General features: G+C 47.3%; 1 protein-coding gene across 1 annotated transcript in view; it reads right to left on the reverse strand.

Annotated features, from left to right (window-relative positions):
• Positions 1-14,549, reverse strand: part of HYDIN (HYDIN axonemal central pair apparatus protein) — a 358,851-nt gene that overhangs the window by 89,197 nt on the left and 255,105 nt on the right. Inside the window, exons 40-43 of the mRNA XM_045890776.3 lie at positions 12,902-13,075; positions 8,660-8,874; positions 3,697-3,834; positions 1,535-1,718 (exon numbers count right to left, since the gene is read on the reverse strand). Coding sequence (XP_045746732.1) covers positions 1,535-1,718; positions 3,697-3,834; positions 8,660-8,874; positions 12,902-13,075 — 711 coding nt within the window. The remainder of the gene's footprint in view (positions 1-1,534; positions 1,719-3,696; positions 3,835-8,659; positions 8,875-12,901; positions 13,076-14,549) is intronic.

Below are 14,549 nucleotides of genomic sequence, written 5' to 3' on the forward strand. Positions count from 1 at the left end.
GAGAAACAGGTAAGAATAATGATTCCTCATTCCCAGGCTGTGGTGGGGATCAAATAAGTAATCCTGTAAAGCATCTAGGCTAGTGCCCAGCAAATTCATAAATGTTCAGTAAAAATTAGATTTTAATATAATAATATCGTTACTGGATGCTGCCTCAGGACTTTTTCAAATGCAGATAATTTTGGGGAGAGGAGCCCATAATGAGACTGTGAAAAACTTCAATCCGCAGGTAATTGAGAAAATGGAAAGAGATATTTTCTTTTAAGTTGATGATTACGGAGAAATGAGCTTTCTGGAAAACCAGGAAGCTGGAGGTCAGAACACTGCTGGGGATGCCTGGTAATTCTTCCTAATTTTTCTCTGGATGAGAATGTAAGGAAGGAGTCTTTGAGCTCTGTTTAAGAACTAAGAGCTCATGTTTGTAATTATTTCCTTAAATGGAAAAGCATTATGATTTGTGTAGATTTTTCCAGAAGAGAGAGGTAAGGCCAAGTGAGGAAGGGCAGTGATGTGACCAGAGCTGAGGCCAGAGCAGGACTCTGCCTCCCAGGGATAGCACAGCCTCCCTTGGGGACCAAGATTTGCTACATCTGCTTCTGACCAAAGTGGGAACTCAAGCTAACATTACTCTATATGTGTGTATTTATTTTTCAGTCTCTGAAATTTTTTTCAGGCCACTGTTGTAGTGATAGAAAATGCAAAGGTTTCAGGGTTGCACAGATTTTACTAATTTGCTGTGTGATCTTTAAAAAAAAGATTTATTTATTTATTTGAGAGAGAGGGCATGAGTGGGGGGGAGAGCAGAGGGAGAGGAAGAGAGAGAATCTTAAGCAGACTCACACTGAGCGCTGAGCCTGATGCGGGGCTTGATCCCATGACCCTGAGATCATGACCTGAGCCAAAACCAAGAGTCGGATGCTTAAAAGACTGAGCCACCCAGGCACCCCTGTGCTGTGTGATCTTATACAAGACTTTTGATATCTCTGAGCCTCATTTTCCTTGTCTGTAAAAGGGGGACAATGATCTTCAGAGTTATTGGGAGGATTAAATAACCCCAAGCACCATTTAGAGACATTTCAAATGTACAGAATGTTTGCTGTGGTGGCTGGACGCAGCAGGCTAAAATGTAGAAACTGGTTTGTAAAGTTTATCAGCACCTCCAATTTGGCAGGAAATGCCCAGTCGCCTTAAACAAAAGCAAGCAGCTAATGGGTCACCTGAGTCAGGATGGGACCGGTGATGCGTTCCCCTTGGGTTGGCTGTGATTACAGAGAAGACGAAAGGATGCAGGGTGATATTGGGGGGAAAGGGGAATGTGGCTGTTACGAGAAGAGCCAGCTGGGTTCATCCCTCATCCTGTCGTCTCTGAACAGGTCACCTGCGTCTGCCAGCCCCCTTATAGGGTGGAGGTGAGCCCTGACGACATGTCAGATGGAATAGTGTCCTCTGCCCAACAGGTCATTCTGGCGGGGAACCATTTCACACAGCCCACAGCTCTGCCAAAGGGATGGCCCAGGAGGGCATGGGGCCTTACCTTCTTGCTCCTTCTTGGCTTTCTCCTGGGCCTTCATGGCTGTGTACTCCTGGGCCATGTTGACGACATAGATGTGGTCCCGGTTGCCGATGGCCTTCAGCAGGCAGAGGAGAGCCATGGCTATGTTCTGAGCGAAGAGCGTCTCGAGGCTGTCAAACACCACTCCCCGGAAGCAGTCACTCAGCTGAAACCGCAGTGAGCAAAGACGGTTACCAGGGCCTCCGTTACCCAGTTCTCTACGGAGAATGCTGCTCCTTCTTCTGTCGGCGCTTTCCCTGGGGCTGCAACTGGTTCTGCAGACCTACTGGGCCCCACTGAAAATACCGTGAAACCACCCTTCCACCTGCTACGGTCAACGTGCTGTTAGAAAATACAAGAGAAACACCCAAATAATTTATCAGTCGTGACAGATCTTTATCATATGTATTTGTAGAGTGATAGACTGATTCTGTTGTTATGGAAATAAGGGAGGCAAACATAATGTGAAAGTGAGGGTCTGGGAGGGTCTGAGGTGCAGGGATGGAAGATGGAAAGGCGAGATATTCCCCTGCACCGAATAACAGACAGCAAGGGCAGCAGGAGCAGGTGGGCCATTTGTATCTTTCTTAGTGTTATTAATGCCTTGGTGGGTAATGATCTCCATCACATTAATCGTTGAAGGGCACCCTCTGCTGTACCGCAGTGTTACTCAAAGGGTAGTACACACACGGGCCTCCTCCCCTGGCCAGGGGCTGACCACTATGTTTTTTTTTTTTAAGATTTTATTTGAGAGAGCAAGAGCGAGAGCGAGCGAGCAAGCACGGGAGTGGCATGCAGAGGGAGAGGGAGAAGCAGGCCCCCTGCTGAGCAAGGAGCCCGACGTGGGGCTCAATCCCAGGACCCTGAGATCATGACCTGAGCTGAAGGCAGACGCTTAACCACCCCGTCAGTACCAGTTTTTGATGAGACAAGAATCTTGTGTCACAACGTCAATCAACAACATCACTAAAGACACCATTTACTTCAGCTGCTGTTTTTTTGTTTGTTTTCTTTGTAGCGAGACTGTGGATGAGGGAAGCAGTGCGAGCTCCATGTTTCATCCAGGTTCAGTGCTTTGAGTGGTTCAGCTCTACGGGCCCGCTTTAGGCTGGCTGGTGGTTTAAGCCGGGTCCGTGGCATACCTGAACACTTGACTGGCCCACCTTGCTCAAACCCGCTGAGGGGCCCAGCACCCTGAACACAGTAAGCAGTTAAACCTGAACACGAGCCATTTCCTGTGATGACATTCCTCTTCTCTTGGGAAGCTCCAGGCCCCGTTTTGTTATATTTAAACGTGCAATATTGTGGCCTAGTTCAAAAAAAAACTAAGGCAAATGGACAACTCCAGGACCTGGTGAGCAATTTAGCTCTCTGTAAACCATAAGCAGCAAAGAGGCTTAAGTGGTACCCTCCCCATTCCTGATGATCTTCTTTTCTTTTCTTTAACTGTATAACACTTATGAAAAATAAAAAAAAAGGGAAACAGTTACTGTGTTTCTTGACTTTAAAAGCAATCTGCCATTGTGAAATAATTCAGAAATGTATGGCGAGAACTAAGAATCCATTATTCTGCTAACCAAAGATAACCAGGTACATGTGCCTTAGGGGTTTTTACTATGTTTGTATGATATACATTTAGAAATACTTTTATAGAAATGTACTTGTGCTTTACATATTATTTCATAATCTGCATTTCTCATTTAATAATATATTGAAGACACCCCTGAAACAAATAATACATTATATGTTAATACTAATAAAAAATAATAATATATTGAAGACAGATTTTTACATCAATTAATATAGTTCTAAATTCTAACTTTCCATGGCTCCACGTTATGATTTTTAATACACTACTATAGGTCTGTATCATGACTGATTTTTTTTTTTTTTTAAATATGTAACCTGCTCACTGGTCTTTTAAGGTGCATGGCTTCAGGCTGGAGACCACGCGAGGGCCAGGGACTGACCAGGGTTGTCAAAAGGACAAGCAAATGACTGTTGGAGATGAAGAAACTCATCTTTCCTCTCTAGGGCCCCTGGGTTCTGAGCTGCCGTGGGTGAGCTATGGATCGGAATCTCAGCTCCCAGCCCAGGGATGGAGTGTGAGCCCTGCAGCTCTGCGCGGGTGGGCATAGACGCACCTGGATGCGCTCAGCCAGGATCTGGGTGAGTAGGTCCTCAGGGAGCACACAGCTCATGAGCCCGGTCTCACCTCCGACACTGGGGCTGACACTGAGCCGGCATTGCGTGGGCCCTGTAGGGAGGGGGCTGGAGGAAACCTGTCGAGCCAGAAAAGGATCAGCAGTTAGAATCCAGCGTGGTGTCTCAGCAGCTCTCATACTTACAAGCCATTTGACCCCTCGGAAATCCTGAGATCTCTCTGGGCTTCATTTCTTATCCGTAAGATGCGGACTGCATTGTAAAATGGAAAATTCCTATCTTCCTTAAAGAATGGCTGTGAGCTTCAAGCTGGGACACTGTGGAAGGTGCTTTGTATATGGACTGAACAGCATGAATTTGTTCATTCAAGAAATATTGAGCATCTATTGTGCACAAGGGATCCCTCTAGCACTAGGGATACAACAATAAACAGGCTGGCAATGTTGCTGCCCATGTGGTCCTTATTGCAAATGGGGCAGACAGAAAAGGGCCATATGAATATACAAATCAACAGTCTCAGGCAGTGACAAGTGCCAGGGAGAACAGACAGCGGTGACAGAACTGGACAATAACATGAGTGCGCTTGCCGGGATCTGGGGAGTACATGGGAGCCCGGCGTAATGGACCGAGTGAGCGATGAGGGAGATGGCCGGGCTTCATCAAAGTCTAAGGCATAATCGGGTGTGAATATGCAGGGCTTGCAGAGCACAGGGAGGAACTTGGATTTTATCCCAAGTGTTATGGGAAGTTGTTGGCATGTTTCAGGCAGACACGTGATCTGAGTTTTATTCATTTTTTTATTTTTATTTTTTTTAAAGATTTTATTTATTTATTTGAGAGAGAGAGAGTGTGAGAGAGCATGAGAGGGGAGAGGGTAGAGGGAGAAGCAGACTCCCCACTGAGCGGGGAGCCTGATGTGGGACTTGATCCTGGGACTCCAGGATCACGACCTGAGCTGAAGGCAGTTGCTTAACCAACTGAGCCACGCAGGCGCCCCTGAGTTTTATTTTTGAAAGACCACGGTGCCTGCTGCTTGGGGTGACAAGAGTGGAAGCAGGAAGACTAGTTAATTAGTTAGTTAGTTAGTGAAATGATGGCAGTAGTTTGCGGATGGTCATGGTGGAGGTGGGGAGAAGTGGCTGATATGTTCCTTCACATCCCATCCCACGAAGACTTGGGAGGGGATGTGAAAGAAAGAGGGGCACCAAGAATGACTCCTTGAGTTTTGTTTTGGCTTGATCAAGTTGGAAAATGAAGTCATTTGTTAAGAAAGGGAAAACTGAGGGAAGAGCAATTTTTTTTGTCTTGTTCTGTTCTGGGAGTGGGCCAGAATCAGTTTTCAGACACATAAATTTTGAGAGGTCTCTAAGCCATTCAACAGAGACACTGAATGTGAGTTTGGATGTATTCACCTGAGCTGGGGAAGAAATTAGGGTTGGAGATAGAAATTGGAGGGTCATATGCGTACTGAACATATTTAAGTACTTAAGCCATGAGCTGGATGAGATCACCTATGGAGAAAAGATAGATAACAAAAGGAAAAGGGTAGATGACTCAGTTCTAGTCTAGTCTAAAATCCTAAGGATCTGGAGGAGGTGAAGAAGCTGGAGGAGAGGAGGGAGTCCTTCATGGGGCAGAGGGAAAGTAGAACAGTGAGGTGTTCTGATGGCCAGGAAGCCCTTCTAGAAGGAGGAGTTATCAGCTGCTATGAGGTCACAGGAAATGAGGACAGAACACCAGCCCTGGGATCTGGCAAGATGAATGCCAGTGACCTTGAGAGGAGTGATCCCTGGGAGTGGTAAGGACAACGATCTCCCTAGAATAGGTCAAAAAGAGAAGGGTGGTGAGGATGAGGAGGGAGGCAATTCTTTGGAGGAACAGCTGTGAAGAGGGGTTGACTGGAGGAGGCAATAGTTGGAGGGGGATCTGGGTCTCGGGGCAGTATTTTTAAAGATGGGAAGCAATATAGGATGCACAGATACTGATGGGAAGGAGCCAATAGATGGGGCAAAAAGCAAACAGGAAAGAGGGGAGGACTGCAGGAATTCAGCTCTTGAGTGAGAAGTTGGGGGGAAGGGTCCAGTGCACAGGGGCAGGGCCTTAGCTGAGAGCCGGGACGGTGACTCTGGCAGGGAAGGTGCAGCGCTGGGCTAGGGTGCAGCCTGGCTCCTAGATCTGGTGGTGGGAGAATCAGGTGGTCATCTTCCAGTGTTGCTGCTCCCTCCGTGCAGTCAGGAGAGAGATCATTAGCTAGGAATGGGGAACAGGAAAGGGCCTTAGAGGTTTGGAGAGTGATGACCTCCATAAAATAGTTTTCTTGAAGAGAAGGAGGGTGAATTTACTAGGGCAGACCAAAGGGTCTATTTGAGATTTGTGGTCTTAAATTTAGATGAAGACCATTCAGAAGAGAGGAGGATTGTCTCTAGCTGTGCTCAGCCACCCTGCATGGAGGAGGCGGAGAATCAGTTTTACCAGGGCTGAAGTTTTGCTTGGAGAGTATGAAGAAGGGGAAGGGGCAAGGGAGCATCTACATTGATAGACATGGATTCCAAACAGGGTAAGAAAAGAAGTGAAGGGGTGGTAGGCAGTGAAGATGTGGACTGGAGGTTTGCATGGGACCGATTATTTCCCGGAGTAAGTCATCTGGAAAGTTAGAAGATGGTGGTCAGGAAGGAGGATGTGTAATGCAGAGGTCTTGGAGTTTATGGGTAATGATGAACAAGTTCTAGAACATGACCATGGCAGTGGGTTCGTGAGGAGGCCATGGAATTGAGAAGTGTGGGTGTTGGATTAAATGTCATTCAAAAGACCAGGATTTCTAGCGGGTGTTCTCCTAGAACATGGTGATTTATAAATAAATGACCTTGTATTACAGGTCATATCTTCATTATATGACATATTACATATTTCTTCCCACTTGCAACATGACTAAACTTTTAGTCATTGGAGAATTCATGCTTTAGGAGAGCTTTAGAAAACCAAACAGCCAATTCTGGCTGAAGCATGCTGACAGGGTGACTGTTGTCCAAAGCATGAGTCCTGTCACACTGTGGCAGCTGCATGGGGAGGATGGGGTGATCTTGAATAGGTTTTAAGTTCCCTATTTATTGAAAGGGGATTGGGGTCAGAATTGGGATTTTCTGCTGCCTTTGATATACTCTCAAAAGCCTTACTTCACTGTCCAGATGGATGGAACCCAATCAAAGAAAATGATTCCCCATGACACCCTGTTTAATACAAATATGAGTTCTAGATCATTCATAAACATCTATGTAAAGAATACCATATTAGATCTTGAGAAAGAGAAGGTTAAAGGATGCTGCAAAAGGAAGTGAGTCAATGGTTTCAATTCTCATGGTATGAGAAGAAGGCACGACTGAAGTGAACATCAGAGACAACATCTGGCACAAATTCAGCCCCATGGGAGGTCCCATCCTATCTGCATACCTTCTCTCTCAAGAAGACCTGGGCTTCCACTCTGCCTACTTAGCCCTTCCAACATGCGGACCTCCTCTCCTGCAAGGGCCTTCACCTCCTCTCCATCTGCCTCAGCAACCTCCTCCGAGATGCCCACCTCTCCCACTCCCCCCACTGCGCTCTCGGACAGTAACAAGACCCACAGATTCTTCCTCTCTTCCTGCTTCTCCCACTCTGCTGCCCTCCTCTTTGTTCCTTCTCTTTGTAGGCTGGACTTCCCGTATACTGATGCCACTCCCACCTCCCTTGTCCCTTGTTCTGAGCACACTCCTGCCCCTGCAATGAAGACTTGTCTCTCCCTCCAAATGAAGGCTGCCATTTGATGCTTAGGGAAATCTTAGTGAAGTTATGGCTTCCCATCTCAGCTGGGACATCCGCATTCCCAACTATCTTTTCTTTTGTCCACCACCCAGTTCCGGTTTTATTCCTCCCAGTGGACACATCAGTGCTCTGCCACTCTCCTCAAGTATGCTGTGCAATGCCAACCTCCTCAGTGCCTCTTACAAAGACTTGGTGTCCTGCACACGTCCTAGAGCCACTCAACAAGACCTTCTCCAAGCTCCAATCTCCACCTTGCCTCCCCCACGGGCAGCTGGATTGGTTTTCACCTTTACTGACTCTGGAAGAAGCTGGTCCCTGTCTCCTTTGACTGCGCTCTGTCCTGCACTCCTTGTCTTCTCCAGGAATCTCATTCCCTCTTGGGAGGATTGTCACCTTACCCTCCTCCAGGAGCACCTTTCCTTAGAGACTGCTTTGCCTCCATCTCCTTTCAGAAAAAGAACTCTCCTGACCCTAGGTCTGCTCCTCTAACAACTTCTGTCATTTTTCCTTTTCTTTTAAACATCTTGGAAGCCTATACTCACTTGACTCCACTTGCCCACCGACAACTCATCACCCGCTGTCTCTCACAGGGCCACCCACTGTCTCTCGCTACAGCACCTGCTATTCTGCCAAGATGGTTTCTCAAAGTCCCTTGGCAAAGGCTCAAACTCTCTGACTTCTTTATGACTTTCCAAGACTCCGGTGAAGCACCCCTCACCCAGCGCAATTTATACGATTCATCCTCAGCATTCCTTTAGTAATAGGCTGAGCCCTATGAAATGGCTGTTGTTGGCCATTTCATATGGTTCAACCAAATTCTTTTTACAAACATCTTTTGCCACCAATCTCACTGTATTGCAAATATTTGAATGTGTGGTTATCTCCTTCAGCAGACTCTTGGTGCAGCTTGAGCACGGGGATTTTTGCTTCATTTATCTCCACTCTATTAGCACTCAAGCCAGTGCCTCACATTAAAGTTATTGCTGAACACCTGCCGGATGAACACACTCCTTCCAGGACCGGCACCATGAGCCTGGAGGGGGCACCCTCAGTGATGAAGTCATGCTGCCACGGCTGCAGGACGCTGAGGAGAAAAGGCAGGGGGAAGGACCCCAACCCTCCATCTGGGGGGACCCTGATTTGTACCTGCGGCGTTTCAGACGCATGCTGGTGATGCTGCTTCTGAGACCCGGAGCCGTGGCTCTCCGTCTTGCTTTTGGCGATCATCATGCTCCCACGCACAGTCTTTGTAGGTTTAAATTCAGGGGTTACCAGGGTGGATTCTGAGGTCAGCTTGCCCAGGGTCTCACTGCTCAGACGTATTTGTCCCACAGCAGTTTGGCCCGAAGCAGCCTCCTGGGCTACACAGAGAGAGTGGACTTATATTAAAAGGCATTGGAGGATACCGAGGAAATGACAGTGGGGATGGCCAGACACCTAGTATGACAGGTGTGATTCTCTTGAGGAACACAAAACCATCTCCATCTGCAGCTGGCTGGGAACGGCTGGGAGAAGAGGCTCCAGGCCCCGAGGCTGGAGTCCAGGTTTCTCCGCTGCCCATCTTCCCAGTGGATCCCATTTTAGTCGGCCCCACGTTCTCTTCTAGCCCCGAGAGCAAGCACTTCTGAAAGTGCTGGTATACTAGGGCCCTGCCCTGGGACCCCAACACTAAGACGGGGTGATGCGGCTATGTGCTAGGCAGCTTCCACGTTTCTCCAGCACATGGGGCGGACTCGGTAAGTCTCATTATTCCTTGTTAACCATTTCGGCAAATAGGCCCTCAGAACTCCCTGGAGAGTTGTCACTAGGCTTACTCTGCTTTATCTTTTCATGCGTCTTCCCTCCGTCCCTTCCCCAGGAGCTGATTATAGGTACAAGGACTCCATGCTGCACCTGGAGGTGGCAGTGCGGGGTGGGTGGAGCGTGGGGGGCAAAGAGCCTGAAGCTACCAGTGGAGCCGTGGTACAGCGTTCGGCTGGCGGGTCCTGTGTTCATCCGGGCCCGGTCACCCTCAGCCCCTCTAGGCTCTGCCCTCGTGAAAGCAAGGACCACTCCAGCCTCCTGCGCCCCGCCCCCCAGCCACGCCGTCTTCACTGATGGCCGTGCAGTCTCCTCTGTGCTATCCTAATGCCTCTCAGCTTTCCCTGTCCACGCCATCACTCCGCCCTCTCTTAAAAAGCTGGCTCTTCCCGATATAATACATCATAATACATAATATATGAGTTTTCATTTCGCCTTTCATTTCTTTCAAGACATCATCACTTCACCTCTTCTCTTTCCCTCACTGCCCGACTTCTAAAACAGTAGTGTGGACCACATCTGTCCAACAGACACGTGACATGTACGGAATTTAAGATTTCTTAGTAGCCACATCAAAAGAGTACACATGGATTTTAATGGTATATTTTCTTTAACCCTATATAACCAAAATGTGATTGTTTCAACATGTAAACGACACATAAAAATTGTTACTGTTATTTTATAGCCTTTAACTCATACAACATCCTAAAAAGAAAAAAAAAAAACCCACCTCTAGCAGTACATTTCAATTTGGACCAGCCACCACATTTCAAGTGGCCAGTGGGTGCAGTTGGGACGAGCAGGATCGTCCACAGCGAGCAGCAAGTACAGGTTTGGGGTTAACCCCTCCATTGAAAGGGCTTTCTCCAAAGTGCCCAGTGACCTCTGAACTGGGAGCCACAGTGGCCCTCTCTCAGGGCTCATTCTGTCTGTATTTTGAGCAATCTCTGACTACATTCACTTACTGATTTGATACATTTTGGGAAGTCTTTACTCTGTGTCCACTCTGTGCCAGGCATCATTCTAGGCGCTGGGAACACCTCAGTGACGAGCACTAACACACATTCCTGCTTCCAGCTGACACGCTAGTGGGGTCGGCAGACAGAATAAGGAAGCCAAGTAAATGGTATATGAACCAGTGATAAGGCTTATGAGATAAACAAGGCAGGAAGGGTCCCCCAGGCCCCACCAGGGCTCTGGAGAGGTGTGAAAGCCCTTCTTGCCCCACTGCCTCCCACACCTCAGTCTCCTTGCTTCCCTGCGGCCTGCTCTCCTGACTGCCCAGCCCTCTGACCCTCCTCGCTCTGCCTTCTTGGACTTCCTGGCTTCTCCTCCACTCCCCCTCCCAAAATGTAAGTGTTCCCCAATGTCCCATCCTGCCCTTTCCATCCTGCTCCTCTTTCTGGAACGATTTCCTCTCTCCCAGCAGTTGCACCTCTTGCTATGTGGAGGAAGATTCCCTCAGTTATGTCTTTAGCTTGACATTACCTTCTCAGATAGGAAACCCAAATCCGCAATTTGTTATGGGACACCAACAGAGCTCCAAAGACCTCTGTGAAATGTAGATTAATTGAGAGAAAAGGAAACAAATATCTAAGAGAACCAAAATTATGATGTAGTTTGGAGTTCCCGCTAAAGGTAGACTAGGCCACCCCCAACATATGACTATAGGAATTCTGGATATGCCACCTGAAAATACGCTGCTCTCTTTTGAGCTGTGGTCACTTGAGCTGTGGGCAAATGCCAGAAGAAGCCTTCTCTGAACTTCCCTTGTCTGCCTAAAGAGAGGCATCCAAAGGGAACTCAATTGTCACAAATCCTCACCCTGGGAGTTACATCAACCAGGGAGGATCGACTCCTCACAGGAGAGGAGACTAGAGGGCAACACCCTCCACCAAGACACACTTGTTACAAACTATCTACCCTCATCTATTCTTCTGTGGGTTCATTCATCTTCCCTAAAACTCATTTGCTCTCCCCTAAGAGGACTACCTCCCTCCTCTTCTTCCCCTGTGAAGATGGAATTTAATTCAAAATTGTAAGCCACCTCATTTCCTCCTGAGTATCTCCTGTGTACACATGAAAGATACATGTTAATAAATTTGCTTTTTTCTTGTGAATCTTTTATTATAGAGTCTTAGCCAAGAACTCAGAAGGACAGAGAGAAAATTATTTTTCCTCCCTTATACTACTAAAAAGCTATTTCTCTTATCTTCCCAGCAAAGAATCCTCTATTTCTCTAAGCATCCCATGCAGAGGTACTAAGGGAAGAGGACATGCCTCAAAGCCCCAGCCACTTTTATCAATCAACTAGCAGACATGGTGCACTATCAGAGATGATGTTATGTGGGCGCCTGGGTGGCTCAGTAGGTTAAGCCTCTGACTTTCTATTTCACCTCAGGTCATGATATCGGGGTCGTGGGATCAAGCCCTGCATCAGGCTCCTTGCTGGGTGTGGAGCCTGCTTGCGATTCTCTCTCTTCTGCCCCCTCTGCCCTTCCCCCTGCTCTCTTTCTCTCAAAGAAAAAAAAAAGAAGAGAAAGAAAGAAAGAAAGAAAGAAAGAAAGAAAGAAAGAAAGAAAGAAAGAAATGATAGTATGCTGTTACGAATATTTATATAAAAATTGTTCCACTCAGAGCAGTCACTCTACTTCAGTATATTTTCCCATTGAGCAGCCATTGCCCTGCCTTCTAGGTCCTTCTAGGAGACAGGATTCCCAATCTCTGGTAGGTACACCACACCAGGCCTTACTACACTGAGGTTCCAAAACTCAATTAATTTTCCTCTCCAGCAAACTTTCTCCTCCTCCCACATTTCCTATCTTGGTAAACAACATCACTCTCCTCCTGGTTCCACGACTAGGAATCTTGATGTGACCGTCTGGAATGCTTCCCCCTCCTCGGGGCAGCTGGCCCAAGCCTGCTCCTCCTCAGCATCTCCACTGCTCCCTTTACAAGACGTTATAAGACCTGCTGCTTTTCCACTGTGACTCTCTGACCATTTCTCCCTGAGGGTGAAAACCACCCTACTCCTCTGTTCCTTCAAAATAAAATCCAAATTCCTAATCCAGGCACCAAGGTCAACTATGATGGGCCTCAGCCTGCCTTTCCACTTCTAATTTACTGTTGACTTCCTTGATTTCTTGGGCTGGACTGTCCTTGTCTTCATCTTTGCCTGTCAACATTCTCCTGCTCCTTCAAAGCTCATTTCCACGAAAACTTCCCGAGATCCCGCCTATTGGAACCCAGCCATGCCAAAGTTGCCCTCCTGTTATATTATTTCCCTCTGCTCCGAACAAACCCCTGTCTGCTCCCCTTTCACGGGTCACCCTCAAAGGTGTAGGCTGCATCTTATTCATTGTCCTCTTCCCTGTAGTGCCAAGTGCATGCCTGTACTGGGCAGCAGGGGGAGCTGTAGATGCTTGGTGGAGAGAATTCTTCCTCGGGCTATAAGTTGCCAGCATGTTGTAAGTCAGCCTTCAACTGGGCGTGGGGCAAAAAGCTCAGTGGGGGACACAAGGAAGATGGGTATTAGCAGCAGGGGTGCCGGGCACTTGACCACAGAAAGTCAGGGGAAATAGCTCTTACCAGACTCTTCTCCTTCCTTTAGGGACTGCTCTATGGCAGCCCTGATGCAGAGCTCCCGGGCCCGGATCCCCGGGATGTTGTTGCCGTCGGAGATGGCTTCCAGCACGATGGAGTCAATGTTCAAGCAGGCTGCATTGTAGTATTTGGCCATGCTGATTGCAGTGGCCGTCTTTCCTGCAAAAAAGGGCCAGGAGGTTGAATTTCCCGGCTCTCAGTGGCTGAGTGTTCTAGACAGAAGAAACTTCTAGAATGGAGACCCCTATAAAGTGATCTCTCCAAGTGCTCTGCCTTTAAGTCTCTAATGTGGCCAGAGGTGGGAGCAGAAAACAGAGGGAAGACCTGAACCACATGGATTCTGGTTCTCATTCCACCACCAGCACGCTGTGTGCAGTGTGAGGGCAAAACACATCCTCTCTGAATTTTCTCCTCAGTTAAAAGGTGATTCTGTCAGATGATCTTTAAAAATTTTATAGCTCTAGGGGCGTCTGGGTGGCTCAGTGGGTCAAGTGTCTGCCTTCAGCTCAGGTCATGATCCCGGGGTCCTGGGATTGAGCCCCTTGTCGCCGGGCTCCAGGCTCAGTGGGGAGTCTGCTTCTCCCTCTCCCTCTGCCCCTCCCCCTGCTCTTGGGTGCTCTCTCTCTCTCTCTCTCAAATAAATAAATAAAATCTTAAAAAAATTTTTTTGTAGTTCTACTATCTCTGATTCTAATGGGAAGACTTTTTTGGTTTAAAGAATAACTTGTGTTGATTTTTTTTTTTTCTCATTTCAAAATATCTGCTCATTAAAAAGAAAGCAGAAAATACAAATAACAGGAGAAAGGGAAAAAAAAGATCCATAATTTGCTCACCCAGAGATATTACAGTTAGCATATGGCTGCTAAGTATGCATATACAACTAATTTATTTACATTTCTTAGGAAAAAGAAACAGGTTCTGTGGTAGGCTGAACAAGGACCACCCCTGCCAAAGACATCCACATCCAAATGCCTGCAACATGTGAATATGTTACCTTATGTGGTAAAGTGGCTTTGCAGTTGCAATTAAGTTAAGGATCCTGATTAGGGAAATTATCCTCCATTATCTGGGTGGGCCAATGTAATCCCAAGGGCCCTTGCGGAGGCAAGCAGGAGGGTCAGTCAGAACAGGTGATGTGATGATGAAGCAAAGGAAGAGAGAGTGGAGGATGCTATGATGCTGTTTTGTTTTTTTTTTAAGATTTATTTATTTGAGAGAGAGAGAGAGAGAGAGAACACATGAGCGGGGGAGGGGTGGAGGGAAAGGGAGAGAATCTCAAGCAGACACCTTGCTGAGTGTGGAGCCCAACGTGAGGACTGATCTCATGACCCTGAGATCCTGACCTGAGCCAAAATTGAGAGTCAGATGCTTAACCAACTGAGCCACCCACGCGCTCCTGTGATGCTGTTTTTGAAGACAGAGGAAGGGGCCCCGAGCCAAAGAATGAAGGTGACATTTCTAGAAGCTACAAAACACAAGGAAATGGATCTTTTCCTATGTGCCTCTGGAAGGAATGCAGCCCTACTGACATATTTTAGATTTCTGATCTTCAGAAAGAAAGTCAATTTGCATTGTTTCAACCTACAAAGTATGTGGCTATTTGTTACAGTAACAATAGGAAATTAATTCAGAT

The sequence above is a fragment of the Mirounga angustirostris genome, unplaced genomic scaffold (genome assembly GCF_029215605.1).
Source record: "Mirounga angustirostris isolate CCGP_5_RB_7025 unplaced genomic scaffold, mMirAng1.0.hap1 SCAF_16, whole genome shotgun sequence".
Lineage (NCBI taxonomy): Eukaryota > Metazoa > Chordata > Mammalia > Carnivora > Phocidae > Mirounga > Mirounga angustirostris.